The sequence below is a fragment of the Chlorocebus sabaeus genome, chromosome 22 (assembly GCF_047675955.1).
Source record: "Chlorocebus sabaeus isolate Y175 chromosome 22, mChlSab1.0.hap1, whole genome shotgun sequence".
In the NCBI taxonomy this organism is placed as follows: domain Eukaryota; kingdom Metazoa; phylum Chordata; class Mammalia; order Primates; family Cercopithecidae; genus Chlorocebus; species Chlorocebus sabaeus.
In genome coordinates, this window is record NC_132925.1 from 54779605 (window position 1) to 54795247 (window position 15643).

A 15643-nucleotide genomic window follows, 5' to 3' on the forward strand; every position below is an offset into this window, starting at 1 on the left:
CGGGAGGCGGAGCTTGCAGTGAGCTGAGATCCGGCCACTGCACTCCAGCCTGGGCGACAGAGCGAGACTGTCTCAAAAAAAAAAAACAAAAAAAAAAAACTTTATTTAATTGTAATAATTAAAATTTAAATAGCCACTTGTGGATGGTGATTACTGTTTTGGCACAGACAAAAGTCTACTCTCTTGCTCACTGGCTAGATTTGGGGCAAGTTATTACATCTCATGTTTGGAATCACAGTTTCCTTATCCACCAAATGGGAGCACTGTTTCTCTGAGGTTACTTTTTAGCCCAAGTAAGTTCATTATGTGAAAAGCACCCAAGCTCTGTATAGGCAGAGAGAGCAGTTTCAGAAATGAATGGTGCCTGGACTACAATGAATGGAGTCTCTGGGTTGGGGCCCCTGGTAGGAATAATGGCGGGACCAATCATGAGAGTGCACCCAGTGGGGAGCTCCAGGCACAATTACCAGCCATCTAGTCTCAGGGAAAAGAAGCCCCACCTCCCCTCCTTTCATACACACAGACAGCAAAGACCTCATGCAGCCCCAAAGGGGCAAAAAGAGACTTTAATTAGGGGAGGGAGGATCCACCAGAATCAGAAAAGGGACAGCTAGCGTGGGAGCAGACAAGCCAGAACAGGCAGGAGGGCCCGGCTGGGAAGCTCTGGAGGACTCACCTCGCAACCTCTGGCACAGGCACTGGCACTGACGGACAAGGCGAAACAGCGGCCCCTCTCAACTGGGAGGGTACCCAGTGGCCCCTGTAGTCAGGGGTTGCCTGGTTTTTGGGCCCCAGGTCCTAGGCATGACTGGTGGTCACCAATTTGGCCCTTGTCCCCAACCAGTGCTGGGGGGCCATCTTCAGGCAGAACTCAGGAAGCTGGCAGAAGGTTCCCACCACTTATACTGGGGCCAAGGAGGCTTGGGAATAAAAGGGTAAGGGAGAGAAACTGGAGTCTGAAACCTCCTCCCTCCCCACCTGGGGTGGCATAGGAGAGAAAAAAATAAAGTCGCCTTCTGGCTCCAGGCCCGCCCAGACCCACAGCAACCAATAAGGTACAATCACTGGGACCAGTCACAGTCACTGGAGGTGGAGGTTTTTTTTTTATAAAAAAAAAAAAAAAAAAAAAAAAAAGACAAAAAGGTTACAGTATCCTACAAGCACAGAGTTTAAGTTTCAAGAAGTTAAAAAAAAATCTGTCCCGGCCCAGGGCACTGAACATCAGAAGCCAACCTGACCAGGCATGTGTGGCCTTGGGGCAGGTCCACAGCTGCTTTCTTGTCCAGCTAGCAAGCACATCACCCACCTCCCGCATCAAATGCCCACCCCAACCCAGCTCCCTGCCGCCGCCGCCGCTGCTCTGGGGAGTAACTCCAGGATGCCTTCGTGGAGACATGGGTAGTCTGAGGGGGAAGGCCACAAGATCCAGCCAGATGGTTTAAAACTGTCAAGAGAACCAAGAGGCAGTGCATGGTGGTTATTATTGCATCCTGGTAGGACTGCTCTAAGGAGGTGCGTGAACCTGAGCTGCCACTGTGCTCATCTCTCTGATGGGCAGAGTTGGGTCCCAGGACACCTTGTGGTCAGAAGTGACCTATGGACACCAGCCCTAAGCCTAACACTAGATGAGGCAGAAAAGTTAACAGCCATGGAGCTTCTCCACAGCTCCCCTGTGCCCTGGCATGGAGGCTGCTAGAAAGCCCTGTCAGCATCCTGCCTGGTGAACTGAGGTTGCTTTCTTTAGGCATGGGGGCTCTCATGCAAGGGGCTTGGGGACTCAGAGGGCCAAGTGGAGAAGGACCCAGGTTCTGGTACTTTTGTGTCAAGCTCTGGATGATCCTCCAACCAAGACAGGCCCTTGAAATGTTTTCTGCCCTCAAGGGTCCCCCATGCTGCCTAGGACAGCCCTGGACATTTTAGAGACCAAAGGTTGTGAACCAATGGTCCATGCCTGAAACCAGCCCAAAGATGAGCACTGTATGGCCCACATGGTGTTTAAAAGAGTATGAATTAGTTGGCCAGGCGCGGTGGCTCACGCCTGTAATCCTAGCACTCTGGGAGGCCCAAGTGGGTGGATCACGAGGTCAGGATATTGAGACCATCCTGGCTCACACGGTGAAACCCCATCTCTACTAAAAGTACCAAAAAAATTAGCTGGGTGTGGTGGTGGGCGCCCGTAGTCCCAGCTACTCGAGAGGCTGAGGAATGAGAATGGCATGAACCCAGGAGGCGGAGCTTGCAGTGAGCCACACTCCAGCCCGGGCGACAGAGCGAGACTCCATTTCAAAAAAAAAAAAAAATATTGGGGGCTCAATGGCCTGGAGGTGTGTGGGAGCCAGCCCCTGCAGATGAGCCATGTGCTTGGCAGCTCCTCATCCTGCCCACTCCAAGGCTACTCAACCTTTAGATGCACCTGAATTTGTGACCCCGACAAAGGTTATGGTACTATCTTAGACCTCTGAGTCTGAAAACCCAGTTCCACATTCTGGTTCCTCCTTACTGGCTGAGGGACCTTGGACAGGTGCTTTTGCTTCTAGAGCCCCAGTTTATTAATCTCTAAAATGGCGATAATAGCTGACTCAAAGATTGTTTTGAGTAATAAACGGGATATGTGAACATACTTTTTTAGGTGTCTAATTCTGTGTGATGTAATTATCATAAATAAGTAAATGATTGTTGAAATGAGTAAGCCAATATTGGAACAAGAGCTATTTTCCCCTTCCAGTTCAATCTAGAGGGTTCCTAGTATCCTGGTCATAAAACTTCAGTGCTGCCGCCGGGCGCGGTGGCTCACGCCTGTAATCCCAGCACTTTGGGAGGCCGAGGCGGGCGGATCACAAGGTCAGGAGATCGAGACCACGGTGAAACCCCGTCTCTACTAAAAATAAAAAAAATTAGCCAGGTGCGGTGGTGGGCGCCTGTAGTCCCAGCTACTCAGGAGGCTGAGGCAGGAGAATGGCGTGAACCTGGGAGGCGGAGCTTGCAGTGAGCTGAGATCCGGCCACTGTACTCCAGCCTGGGCGACAGAGCAAGACTCTGTCTCAAAAAAAAAAAAAAAAAAAAACTTCAGTGCTGCAATACATGGAAGGCTTACTATGTACCAGGTGCTATGTTTTACACACATGGTCTCACTTAATGCTCAACCACTCTGAAAGATAAGTATTAATTACCAGATCTTCATTTCACAGCTGAGGAAACTGAGGCTTAGTTGAAAGTTCAGTGACATGCCTGAGTAGGTGGTGGAGCCTGGATTCACACACAGGTGGTCTGCCTCCACAGCTGAGTGAGCTGAACAACCATGCTGACCTGTGCACACACTATGGCTACTCTGTATACTGGCCACCCTCGGTATAATTAAATCCCAAGGGAAGCGGGTATAATTTCCATTTTTAGGAATCTGAGCTCCTTCTGGACTGGGTGTGTACTTACTAGTGGGAGTACACACTAAGTCTACCATCTAGAGATCACAGCCACTCTGGGTGGAACATATCAACAAACCGAAGATTGTTTGGAAAAAGGAGAAAAAAAAAAGAGGGCATGTTCTGAATATCTAAACAACTAAGAACTATGTCATCAGTTCATCAATGTAAACAATTCTACCTCTTCAGATGACTACGTGCTTTCAATTAGAAAGGCATAAACAATGTAAGAGGAATCTGGAGGACTTATATCATGCAAGTGATAGAAAACAGGTTGAAGGAATCATGACTAAGCCTGAGAAACATGCTGAAGGGAAGTACTGAAGTCTATTTGAGAAGTGGAATTATAACATGATAAACTGTCCTATATTCCTAGAAAATTCACACGCAGACTTCACTTGCCTCGCTTGGGGTTTGAATAAGATAGAGGTAAGGCCTTTGTGAACATCTTGAGATGTAGAAATGAGTGTCCAAGTTCCTATGAGGGACTAGGAGACATCCCAGACACCCAAATACAGAAAACGCCTTGTAGCTCTCAGAGATGAACTTGGGGTCCTCTGGCTCCAAAGCACCTGACTGACCTGCTGTGCCCAGGGGTCCTAGAGAGCTCAGAAGATATAAACACACTGCTTGGACCCCTTTCCCACCAGATGCTAAGTTCTCAACATGACCCCCAGATCCTTTGGCCTCTGGAAGGAAAGCTGAAAGGCCCCTACTCACATTCTTAAGGAACTCCTCAGCCACAATGCGGGCACGGGCATTGACTGACAGCTTCATCTCACTGATCTCCTTGTCAATCTCCTCCATGAAGTGGATCACAAAGTCCACCAACTTGTGTTTGTACATCTGCTCTGTGTGGAAGTTGGTGATCAGAAAGCTGATATCATATCCCTAGGGAAGAAGACAGTAGGGAGGAGGAAGAGAAGGAACAGGAGACAATTAGCACCCCCGGGGAACTAAGCTGGTCACGTCCTCCACTCATCCACATGGTTTCCACTGGCTGTGATCTTCTCCCAAGTTACACACCCTTCCAGTCAGCAGCCCAGCTGCTCTGGGGGAGGGTGTCTAGGTTGGATCTAAGCAACTGAACCCAGTTGAGAATTCTGTGTGTATCAGACATCTCTGGAAAACTATCTGTGGCACAAAGAACTCTGCATTGAGAATGAGTCAAGGGACTTAAAGTCTTGTTAAAGAAGAATCTAATCAAACAACAGGGAACATTTAGTTCAGAGAAGAGATGATGTGGAAGATGGGTGGGATTAAGGTCTTTTTCTGCTGGAGGGCTGTGGGAGGAAGAGCAATTTTATTTATTCCGGGTGGCCCCAGAGGTTAGATCTAGGACCAGGAGAGAAAATTTGGCTCAGGATGAGTAAGAACTTGGCCAACACGTCTGACGTGTCTGATGATGGCACATGCTGCTGTGTGGTAGTTGCTCAGTCACTGGGGATATTTTAAGTTGACCTGGCAAGGAGTCTGTGGAGAAGATTCAAATAAAAATTCAGGCAACAACTGACCCAATGTTAACTGTGGCTTTAAGAGACTGATTTGGTGGGCCGGGCACAGTGGTTTATGCCTGTAATCCCAGCACTTTGGGAGGCCAAGGTGGGTGGATCATGAGGTCAGGAGATCAAGACCATTCTGGCTAACACGGTGAAACCCTGTCTCTACTAAAAATACAAAAAATTAGCCAGGTGTGGTGGCGGGCGCCTGTAGTCCCAGCTACTCGGGAGGCTGAGGCAGGAGAATGGCGTGAACCCAGGAGGTAGAGCTTGCAGTGAGCCAAGATCGCACCACTGCATTCCACCCTGCATGACACAGCGAGACTCTGTCTCAAAAAAAAAAAAAAAAGAAAAGAAAAGAAAAAAAGGCTGGGCGTGGTGACTCACGCCTGTAAACCTAGCCGAGGCAGGTGGATCATGAGGTCAGGAGATCAAGATCATCCTGGCTAACACGGTGAAACTCCGTTTCTATTAAAAATACAAAAAAATAAGCCGGGCGTGGTGGCAGGCACCTGTAGTCCCAGCTACTTGGGAGGCTGAGGCAGGAGGATGGCATGAACCTGGGAGGTGGAGTTTGCAGTGAGCTGAGATTGCGCCACTGTACTCCAGCCTGGGTGACGGAGTGAGACTCCATCTCAAAAAAAAAAAAGAGACTATGATTCACTTTGGGAGGCCGAAGCAGGCGGATCACCTGAGGTCAGGAGTTCCGAGACCAGCCTGGCCAACACGATGAAACCCTGTCTCTACTAAAAATACAAAATTAGCCAGCTGTGGTAGTGCATGCCTGTAATCCCAGCTACTCAGGAGGCTGAGGCAGGAGACTCGCTTGACCTGGAAGGTGGAGGCTGCAGTGAGTGAGATTGTGCCACTGCACTCCAGCCTGGGCAGCAAGAGCAAAACTCCATCTCAAAAAAAAAAAAGAGAGAGAGAGAGAGAGAGACTATGATTCAGTTGGCAGAGCTTAGAAAGGATTTCTAATTCACTGAGCTCTTTCTGATGCTAGACTATAGGCTCTGGGAATAAGCAATATGTCTTACCTTTTCTGCCCCCCTTTTTTTTGTTTTTTTGAGACGGAGTCTTGCTCTGTTGCCCAGGCTGCAGTGCAGTGGCACGATCTTGGCTCACTGCAACCTCTGCCTCCTAGGTTTAAGCAGTTCTCTGCCTCAGCCTCCTGAGTAGCTGGGATTACAGGTGCCCACTACAACGCCCAGCTAATTTTTGTATTTTTAGTAGAGACGAGGTTTCATCATGTTGGTCAGGCACTCCTGACCTCATGATCCACCCACCTCGGCCTCCCAAAGTGCTAGGATTACAGGCATGAGTCACCACACCCGGCCCTTTTTCGCCTTTTCTATGGCTGAGGTAGACCCAACTTTTCCTAAGTTTCTAATCCTCTTTGCTCCCACTCTGAGATGAAGGCCAACTGTCAATTCAGGCAGTGGGTGCCAAACAGCTGGAGGAGCACTGATCCTCGTTCTAGAAACAATCCCAGGCCATTCTGTAACAGGGTCCTGGGTATCGCAAACTCATGGGTCACAGGGTCTCACCTCCACAGGCTTCCTTCGAAGGATAAAGAAGTTCTCTGCTCGCATCATCATGAAGCGCATGAACTTGTGGCATAAAATCTTCTCGATCTCATCGGCCTGCGGAGTGCAAGAGAGAAACATTTCTCTAAAGCTGACACCCAAGGCCAAAAACATCTTGTAGCCTGGTCTTCTGACTCCAATTTCTCCAAGGCTCCCAGGAGACAGTGAGGTTTGGTACTCGGAAGGATCATTGAAGTGGGGGACCTGGCTGCCAGCTGAAACAAGGGTCTACCTTGGGCCATCTGTTAATGAGGACCCATTCCAGAGAGGTAATTCTTATAGTCTTCTATGGCTTCTTTCAGAGTCTACAACTGTACTCCAAGCTGTCCTTCCCATTCTCATTTCACTAGTGTTACATTTCCCAGGGTGTTTTGTAGCACCACCTGGGCTATCAGAAATAACCTTAGGTGATCTCTGCTTTAATAACACTGAACATTTCTGAAGTTTCTCCCTTCTGAACTCTCAACATTTCCTTTTTTTTTTTTTTTTTTTCTTTTGAGACGGAGTCTTGCTCTGTTGCCCAGACTGGACTGCAGTGGCATGATCTAGGCTCACTGCAAGCTCCGCCTCCCGGGTTCACGCCATTCCCCTGCCTCAGCCTCCCCAGTAGCTAGGACTACAGGTGCCCACCACCACGCCTGGCTACCTTTTTTTTTTTTTCTTTTCTTGAGACGGAGTCTCACTCTGTCGCCCAGGCTGGAATGCAGCGGCGTGATCTCGGCTCACTGTAATCTCCGCCCCGCGGGTTCAAGCAATTCTCCTGCCTCAGCCTCCCGTGTAGTTGGGACTACAGGAACATGCCACCACGCCTGGCTAATTTTTGTATTTTTAATAGCGACAGGGTTTTACCATGTTGGCCAGGCTGGTCTTGAACTCCTGACATCAAGTGATCCACCCGCCTTGGTCTCGCAAAGCGCTGGGATTACAGGCATGAGCCACTGTGCCTGGCCCCGAACTCTCAACATTTCTAAAGGAAAATTATTGCTGCTGGTTGCTAGTATGCCCTTAACACCTCCCAACACTTGTTAACCTCCCATTTTAACAAGGAAAGCAGGCCCCAGGGTTAGAACTTTCTGTAGAAAACATTATGTAGTCTGCATTTAACAATGTTGTTTTGTTTTCATCCTGTTGAAAGTTTAGAGTTGCCTTCTACTGGCCAGGCATGGTGGCTCATGCCTGTAATCTCAGTACTTTGGGAGGCTGAGGCGGGCCGATCACCTGCGTCTGGAGATGGAGACCATTCTGGCAAACATGGTGAAACACCGTCTCTACTAAAAATACAAAAATTAACTGGACGTGGTAGCGGGCGCCTGTAATCCCAGCTACTCGGGAGGCTGAGACAGAAGAACTGCTTGAACCTGGGAGGCAGAGGTTGCAGTCAGCCAAGATCATGCCACTGCACTTCAGCCTTGGCGACAAGAGTTAAGAATCCGTCTCAAAAAAAAAGGAAGCAGAGGCTAGGTTTCCTGCACTCTGAATCTAGAATCTGGCTCACTGATCTCTCAGATGGGGACCCCTGGACTGAAAGAGAGCTCCTTACGCTGGGCCTCCTCCATGGTGAACTCACCTGTTTCACAGCGATGCTGACCCGGACAGAGTTGATGGAGCCCTCAATCAGAACCTTTTCCTTCTCATTCCTGCTGATGGTCACAGGTTGTAACAGGAGCTCTTTGCTACTCCTGAAAACACAATGTGACAGAGTCCTCTGTACTACAGAGGGACAGAATAGTCAGAGTGACCCCTTGGCAGGTCCTGGAATCACTATGAGACCACAGAGTCCAAGGAATAGAAGACTCACAAGCAGGGGTGCTCCAAGATGGGGGCCAGTGAGTGTGTTCTTCAGCAGAAAGAGCACAGGCTCTGAAGTCAGGGCGAAAAGGTTTTGAAATCCAGCCTCCTCTGTTACTTTCCTTGGGCAAGTTACCCTGTTGGAATCTCAATTTTCTCATCTGTAAAATGACTCTGATTCCTAATTCACTGGCGAGGACTGAGAGAGATCAAAAAGGGTCAAATGTCTAATAGCTTGCCTGGTACAGAGTAGGAGCTTTACAAAAAACAGCTATTTTAGTAACGACAAGTTGAACATCCCCAATCTGCAAATCCGAAATCCAAAATCTGAAACTGGCTGGGCATGGTGGCTCATGCCTGTAATCCCAGCACTCTGGGAGGCTGAGGCAGGTGGATCACTTGAGGTCAGGAGTTCGAGACCAGAGTGGCCAACATAGTGATATCACATTTCTACTAAAAATATAAAAATTAGCTGGGCATGGTGGCGCATTCCTGTAATTCCAGATACTCAGGAGGCTGAGGCATGAGAATTGCTCGAACTCAGGAGGTGGCAGTTGCAGTGAGCCAAGATCACACCACTGTACTCCAGCCTGGGCAACAGAATGAGACTCTGTCTCAAAAAAAAAAAAAAAAATCTGAAAGTTTCTGAGTGCTGACAAGATGCTCAAAGGAGACGCTCACTAGAGCATTTTGGATTTGGGATTAGGGATGCTCAACTGGTTAAGTATCTGCAAAAATTCCACAATCTGAAATATTTCTGGTCCCAAGCATTTTGGATAAGAGATACTCAACCTACACGGGCAAACCAATATACCATTTAGGAATGCAGAGAGAACACCTGTCTTGGAGGTAAGGAAAGGCTAAAATTGAACACAGTTTGGCTTCCTTTATCAATCCAGAAATGATTCATTTGCCTCTGAGACCCCTATGAGTTCAGGTTCCAAGGTAATGCCTCTGAATACCTAGAGATCTGTAATAGTAATTAATTGTGGTGTGATATCTCTAAACTGTTAATCATTTTCAAAGGCCCACTGGAAATCATGTACATTAAGCAGTACAATAGGGCATATCCTAACATCAGTTATTTTTAAAATTCAAAATTAAATCATACCATTTAATGTGATAACCCAGATTATCTCAGTTATGTATATACCAGATTGAATTTTATTTACTTTTTTTTGAGACGAAGTCTTGCTCTGTCGCCAGGCTGGAGTGCAGTGGCATGATCTCTGCTCGCTGCAAACTCTGCCTCCCGGGTTCGAGCAATTCTCCTGCCTCAGCCTCCTGAGTAGCTGGGACTACAGGCGCGCACTACCATGCCCAGCTAATTTTTGTATTTTTAGTAGAGACAGGGTTTCACCATGTTGGCCAGGATGCTCTCGATCTTTTGACTTCGTGATTTGCCTGCCTCAGCCTCCCAAAGTGCTGGGATCACAGGCATAGGCCACCGTGCCCAACCTCTTTTACTTATTTTTTGAGACAGGGTCTCACCCAGGCTGGAGTGCACTGTCACGATGTTGGCTCACTGCAACCTCTACCTCTCAGGCTCAAGAGATCCTCCCACCTCAGCCTCCCAAGAAGCTGGGACTACAGGCATGTGGCACCAAGTCCAACTATTTTTGTATATTTTTTTGGTAGAGATGGAGTCTTGCCATGTTGTGAAGGCTGGTCTTGAACTCCTAGACTCAAGCGATCTGCCCACTTCAGCCTCCTCAAGTGCTCAGATTAAAGGGGTGAGCCATTGCACCAGGCAATGGCTTGCACCAGCCATTGCACCAGATTAAATTTTAAAGGGGAAAAAGATATTTATGAAATGGAAACTAGATAAGAAAAAATCATTCAAAATGTGGAGTATTTGGATTAGGGTGTCAGAGTGTCTAGACTGGTAGGTACAAAAAAATCCCTGATCATTACATTAGAAAAGTATGGAGATGGCATCTCAGATAACTAAATTATCTGACTATTCCTTAAACTACCAGTGTTTTCAACAATGCCACAGGAAAGACTTCATCAACAGCCCCGCTCTGAGAAGTCATACCTTGTGTCAAGCAATCTCGTCTTTTCCCCTGGGTTCTGTCCTGCCAACCCACTGACCCTATTTTCTTAACTCCAAATTGGGAATCACCATTCAGCTGGCAGCAAGACAAAATGTCAACTGCAGCTGTCCTGACTACTCTGGGACATAAGTTCACGGCACCTTCTAGACAGCAGCCATCTCTGCGTGCCGCACCCCTCATCCCCACCTTGACTTGTCCTTCCCTACCTGACTTCCACTTCCGGCTTGTTGTGTCGTTCCACAACCTGGGAGGAGAAGTTCTCCAGGCAGAGGGCAGCCTGCAATGTGGCCCGCACGGCACTCAGGTAGGGGCGGAGAGTGGCAGTCTATAGGAAATAACACAAAGGGAAGGGAAGATCAAAATCTGTCATGCCAAACCCACTGATCCCCTATTCCAGCTCCCATGAAGCCAGGTAGCACTGAGGGTGCAAGGCTCTTAAGACACCACTGTGAATACAACAGACTAGGCCTTCGAGACGCCTTCCAAGGTGCAGAATCATGGTTTTCAACAGGAGGCAATTTTGCCTGCCAGGGTACATTTGGCAATGTCGAGACATTTCCTTTCTTTCTTTTTTAACCTGGGGTCACACCAGAGGAATGCTGAGACATTTTCAACTGTCATGACTTGGCGGGGAGGCGAACTGCAGGCACTGAGTGGACAGATATCCAATAAACATACTACAATGCACTACAAAGAATTATTGAGTCTCAAATAGCAAAAGTGCTGAGGTTCAGAAAGTGATCTAGAGACATACCAGTGAATGCATGATTGTCTTCAATCTATTAGGCCAACAAATGTATATACTGTTTGCCAGGCACTGAGCTAACTGGGAATTCAAAGATGATTAACACTGTCTCTACCCTCAAACAGCTCAACTGGATAGCAGATATACACAAAATAACTATGATATAAAGATAAAATGTTGAAATATTTAGATTTACAAGTAATCTATATTTGCAGAAGAAACTGGTTTTGAAAGTGAAATGGGATTAGGAGGATTTTATAATGAGAAAAAGTAGAATAAGGACATTCTTTTTTTTTTTTTTGAGACAGACTCTTGCTCTGTCACCCAGGCTGGACTGCAGTGGCACGATCTCGGCTCACTGCAAGCTCTGCCTCCTGGGTTCATGCCATTCTCCTGCCTCAGCCTCCCAAGTAGCTGGGACTACAGGCGCCCACAACCACGCCTGGCTAATTTTTGTATTTTTAGTAGAGACAGGGTTTCACATGTTAGCCAGGGTGGTCCTGATCTCCTGACCTTGTGATCCACCAGCCTCAGCCTCCCAAAGTGCTGGGATTACAGGTGTGAGCCCCACACTCGGCTAGATTAAGGACATTCTTAGTAGAGGGATTAGCTTCTAGATGCACTGGTCAGTCCTTATATCAGCCAAATTCTCTCCCACCTCAGGGCTTTACACATGCTTGACCATCTATTTGTAGGCTTTTTTCCTCTTTCTTTGCCTAGGTCATCCTCCAGATCTCAGCTTAAGGAAAGCCTCTTAGGCCTTCACTTCCCCCTACAAGGCATTTATTACAATTTACAATAAAATGTCTTTCATATCTTTTTAATTTTTATTTATTTATTTATTTAGAGACAGAGTCTCGCTTCTGTTGCCCAGCCTGGAGTGCAGTGGCGCGATCTCTGCTCACTGCAATCTCCGCCTCCTGGGTTGAAGCCTTTCTCCTGCCTCAGCCTCCCAAGTAGCTGCGATTACAGGTGCACACCACCATGCCCAGCTAATTTTTGTATTTTTAGTAGGGATGGGGTTTCACCATGTTAGCCATGGTTGTCTTCAAATCCTGACCTCAGGCAATCCGCCCACTTCAGCCTCCCAAAGTGTTGGGATTACAGGCGTGAGCCAATGTGCCTGGCCTTTATTTTATTTTATTTTATTTTTGAGATAGAGTCTCACTCTGTTGCCCAGGCTGGAGTGCAGTGGTACAATCTTGGCTCACTGCAACCTCCACCTCCCGGGTTCAAGTGATTTACCTGCCTCAGTCACGCAAACACCTGAGATTACAAGTGTGCAGCACCGCGCCTGGCTAACTTTTGTATTTTTAGTAGAGACAGGGTTTTCTCATGTTGCCCAGGCTGGTTTCAATCTCGTGACCTCAAGTGATCCGCCCATCTCGGCCTCCTAAAATGCTGGGATTACAGGCATGAACCACTGCACCTGGCCTCCTTCATGCCTTTGTAAAGTGATTTCTCCTTTATTAGGCTGTAAACCTCGTGGTCAACAGACCATATTTATTTTACTCACAGCTATATAGCCTCCAACCTAGCTCAGTACGTAACATGTAGAGTGTCTTACTCATTTCCTGTAGAATAAATGAGCAAAAGAAATAATTAACGTTAGAGTAACACAAAAGGACAGCAAGAGTTCCAGAGCAGTAATGAGTACAATGTTTCTGTATATGAGAAGCATTTTAGATTCACTAAATGAGGCTGCAGTGGTAGACTGAGGTAAGATCATGGGGAATCTTGAATGCCAGGCTACCAAGTTTAGCTTTTCTCTTAAGGGGGTAAGGAACTACTGGGGCTTTCTGAGGAGGAAGTTCATGACTGCAGCTGCATGGTGGCTCTGTGAAGAATGATTTGGAGACGGAAGTGAGACATACAGCAGACTGTGACACAAGCAAAGAGTATCACAAGTGTTGGACTGACAGATGGAGTGGATAATGGAACTGAAAAACAACTTCCCAGGGGCTTATGCCTGTAATCCCAGCACTTTGGGAGGCCGAGGTGGGTGGATCACCTGAGGTCAGGAGTTCAAGACCAGCCTGGCTAACATGGCAAAACTCTGTCTCTACTAAAAATACAAAAAAATTAGCCACGATGGGTGCCTGTAATCTCAGCTACTTGGGAGGCTGAGGCAGGAGAACTGCTTGAACCCAGGAGACTGAGGTTGCAGTGAGCGGAGATCTGGCCACTGCACTCCAGCCTGGGCGACAGGGAGAGACTGTGTCCTTAAAAAAAAAAAAAAGAAAAAGAAAAACAACTTCCAACTAACTGTGGTCCAGCCATTCAATTATATACTACTTAGCAATAAAAAAGAGTAACTATTGATACACACAACATGGTTGACTCTCACATGTACTATGGTAAGAAGCCACACTTAAAAGCCTGCATACTAAAGCATTCCATTTACATGACAATCTGAAAAAGGCAAAACTATAGGGGTTAAAAAAATCAGTGGTTGTCGGGGGTGGGAAGGAGGAAAGGTGTGATTACAAAAGGGCTCGAGGGAATTTTTTGGGGTGATGGAAATATTCTGCATTTTGGTTGTAGTAGTGGTTACATAACTTGACTTTTTTTTTTTTTAAGACACAGGATCTTGCTATATTGTCCAGGCTACAGTGCAGTGGCTATTCACAGGCGTGATCACAGGGTAGTACAGCCTCGAACTTCTGGGCTCAAGATCCTCCTGCCTAAGCCTCCTGAGCGGATGGTACTACAGGTGTATGCCACCATACCCAGCAAGTTTTTGTCAACACTTTTTTTTTTTGAGATGGAGTCTCGCTCTGTCGCTGGAGCGACAGGCTGGAGTGCAGTGGCACGATCTCGGCTCACCGCAAGCTCCGCCTCCTGGGTTCACGCTGTTCTCCTGCCCCTGCCTCTGCCACCAGAGAAGGTGGAACTACAGGCGTCCACCACCACCCTCCCGGCTAATTTTCTGCATTTTTAGTAGAGAAGGGGTTTCACCGTGTTAGCCAGGATGGTCTGGATGGCCTGACCTCGTGATCCGCCCACCTCGACCTCCCAAAGTGATGGGATTACAAGCGCCAGCCACCGCACCCGGCCTTTGGCAATAGTTATAGACAGTAAACCTAAAAAAGGTGACTGGCTCCGTGACGCCTGTCCTTTCATGAATAAAACAGATGTAGTCTCATGCAATACCTCAATAAACTTAAATTTTTAAAAATCAAGAGGCATGTGCTCCATTAGAAAAAAAAAAAAATCCAGATTTCTAGCAGAGATATGAGTTCACAAAGTTTGCCAGGATAGGGAACCCAGGAGGAAGAGCCAATTTAGAAAGGAAGATGAGTTTTGAACTAGAGGTGTAATTTCAAGGTCTCTTCAAGATACCCAGGCAAACCTTGAAAGAGCTGAGAAGCCAGATTAGGAGTCATCAGAGTGAAGAAAGTCATCGAAGCCAGCAGACTAGATCGGTATCACCAGGGAAGGTGTGACGATGAGGGAGGTGGTCATCCAAAGTCACAACTCCCAAGAATACCCACATGTATGAAAAAGGGAGGACTTTCAGGAAGGGAGGGATGAGCAGTATCACAGCTAACAAACACTAGGGCTGACACAGTTCAGTTCTGACCAGGAGGGGCCTGAATAGAAGCAACACGAGAGATCCTCCAGTGGGGTGGAAGCAGGGCTGGAGGTACCAAGAGTGGGATAAGGAAGTGTGGCCGCCTGCCTTAAGCAACTGTAGGGCCAGGAAGGCAGAAGACAAAGGGCGTATTTAGTGAAGCTCTACTGTGGATAGGCAGATGGACCCGCTACACGCCTCAGCGGCCCTTCGACGGGCTAAGAGGCCGACTACGTACCCTCGAAACGCTCCAAAGAGCCTAGGAAGCCCCACTTCCAGCTTCCTCCAGGGCTCAGTAAAAGCCCCTACCTGCTTGGAAGGCTGATCACGAAGCCGCAAGGCCTGCTTCAAACCAGGGAGTACCCCTACTCGCCCCTTCCTCACTTCGGGCCCCCACCCTCTTTCTCCCACCCTCATGGTGTCCCCACAACCCCCCCGCATCCCTCAGCCCCGCGCCCCTGCGGCAAAGCCACATCTCCCACCGACCCACTGCCCTGAAGCTGAACAGCTGGGGGTCCCTGGCCGGGGGCCCGGCTCTCTCACCATCGCGGGCGCTGGCTGGGCCGGAAAGCGGAAGTACGGAAGTGGCCAGCCCCGCGATGCCTGCGCTTTCGCGAGAAGCGCAGCCGCTGTCTCCGCCCGGACTTCCGGGTGGTACCATCTATGCTCTGAGCGGGATAGGGAGCCCTTGCGAACGCTTGGCCCTTCCGGAAGTTTTCCACCTAGGGCTGTCTCGGTATCTTTAAACTCTCGCACTCGAGTCACTACTTAAGCTCCTCCAGGAATGAGAGCAGCTCCCCTTTGTGCCTTCGGCCTTCTTGTTACCTTTGCCACAGCCTCCCCCCAGGTATGCAATGGTACAGCCCAGCTTCGGATTGGGCACCAAATTAGGACAAGCTGAAGCGGAGGAGCCCTTCGTTTCTTCCGGTTCTGTGTCCCCATCCTTTCTCTCGCCCCTCCTACCCGCAGCTCCTG

At 48.2% G+C, this 15643-nt stretch overlaps 1 protein-coding gene across 3 annotated transcripts; it reads right to left on the bottom strand.

Moving 5' to 3' along the window:
• Nucleotides 1-535: 535 nt before the first annotated feature.
• Nucleotides 536-15610, bottom strand: ARPC4 (actin related protein 2/3 complex subunit 4). Of its 3 annotated transcripts, none has more exons than XM_007985160.3 (6): nt 15494-15610; nt 10556-10674; nt 8072-8183; nt 6466-6561; nt 4140-4310; nt 536-1444 (listed from the first exon to the last, which is right to left on the bottom strand). In XM_007985160.3, the coding sequence occupies exons 1-6, from the start codon at nt 15608-15610 to the stop codon at nt 1439-1441; spliced, it is 621 nt and encodes a 206-aa protein (XP_007983351.1). In that variant the 3' UTR covers nt 536-1438. The 3 variants fall into 3 exon arrangements, with proteins under 3 accessions (XP_007983351.1, XP_007983353.1, XP_007983352.1); XM_007985162.3 differs by lacking the exon at nt 15494-15610 and adding an exon at nt 15212-15337; XM_007985161.3 differs by lacking the exon at nt 15494-15610 and adding an exon at nt 15155-15250.
• Between the last annotated feature and the right edge of the window lie 33 nt (nt 15611-15643).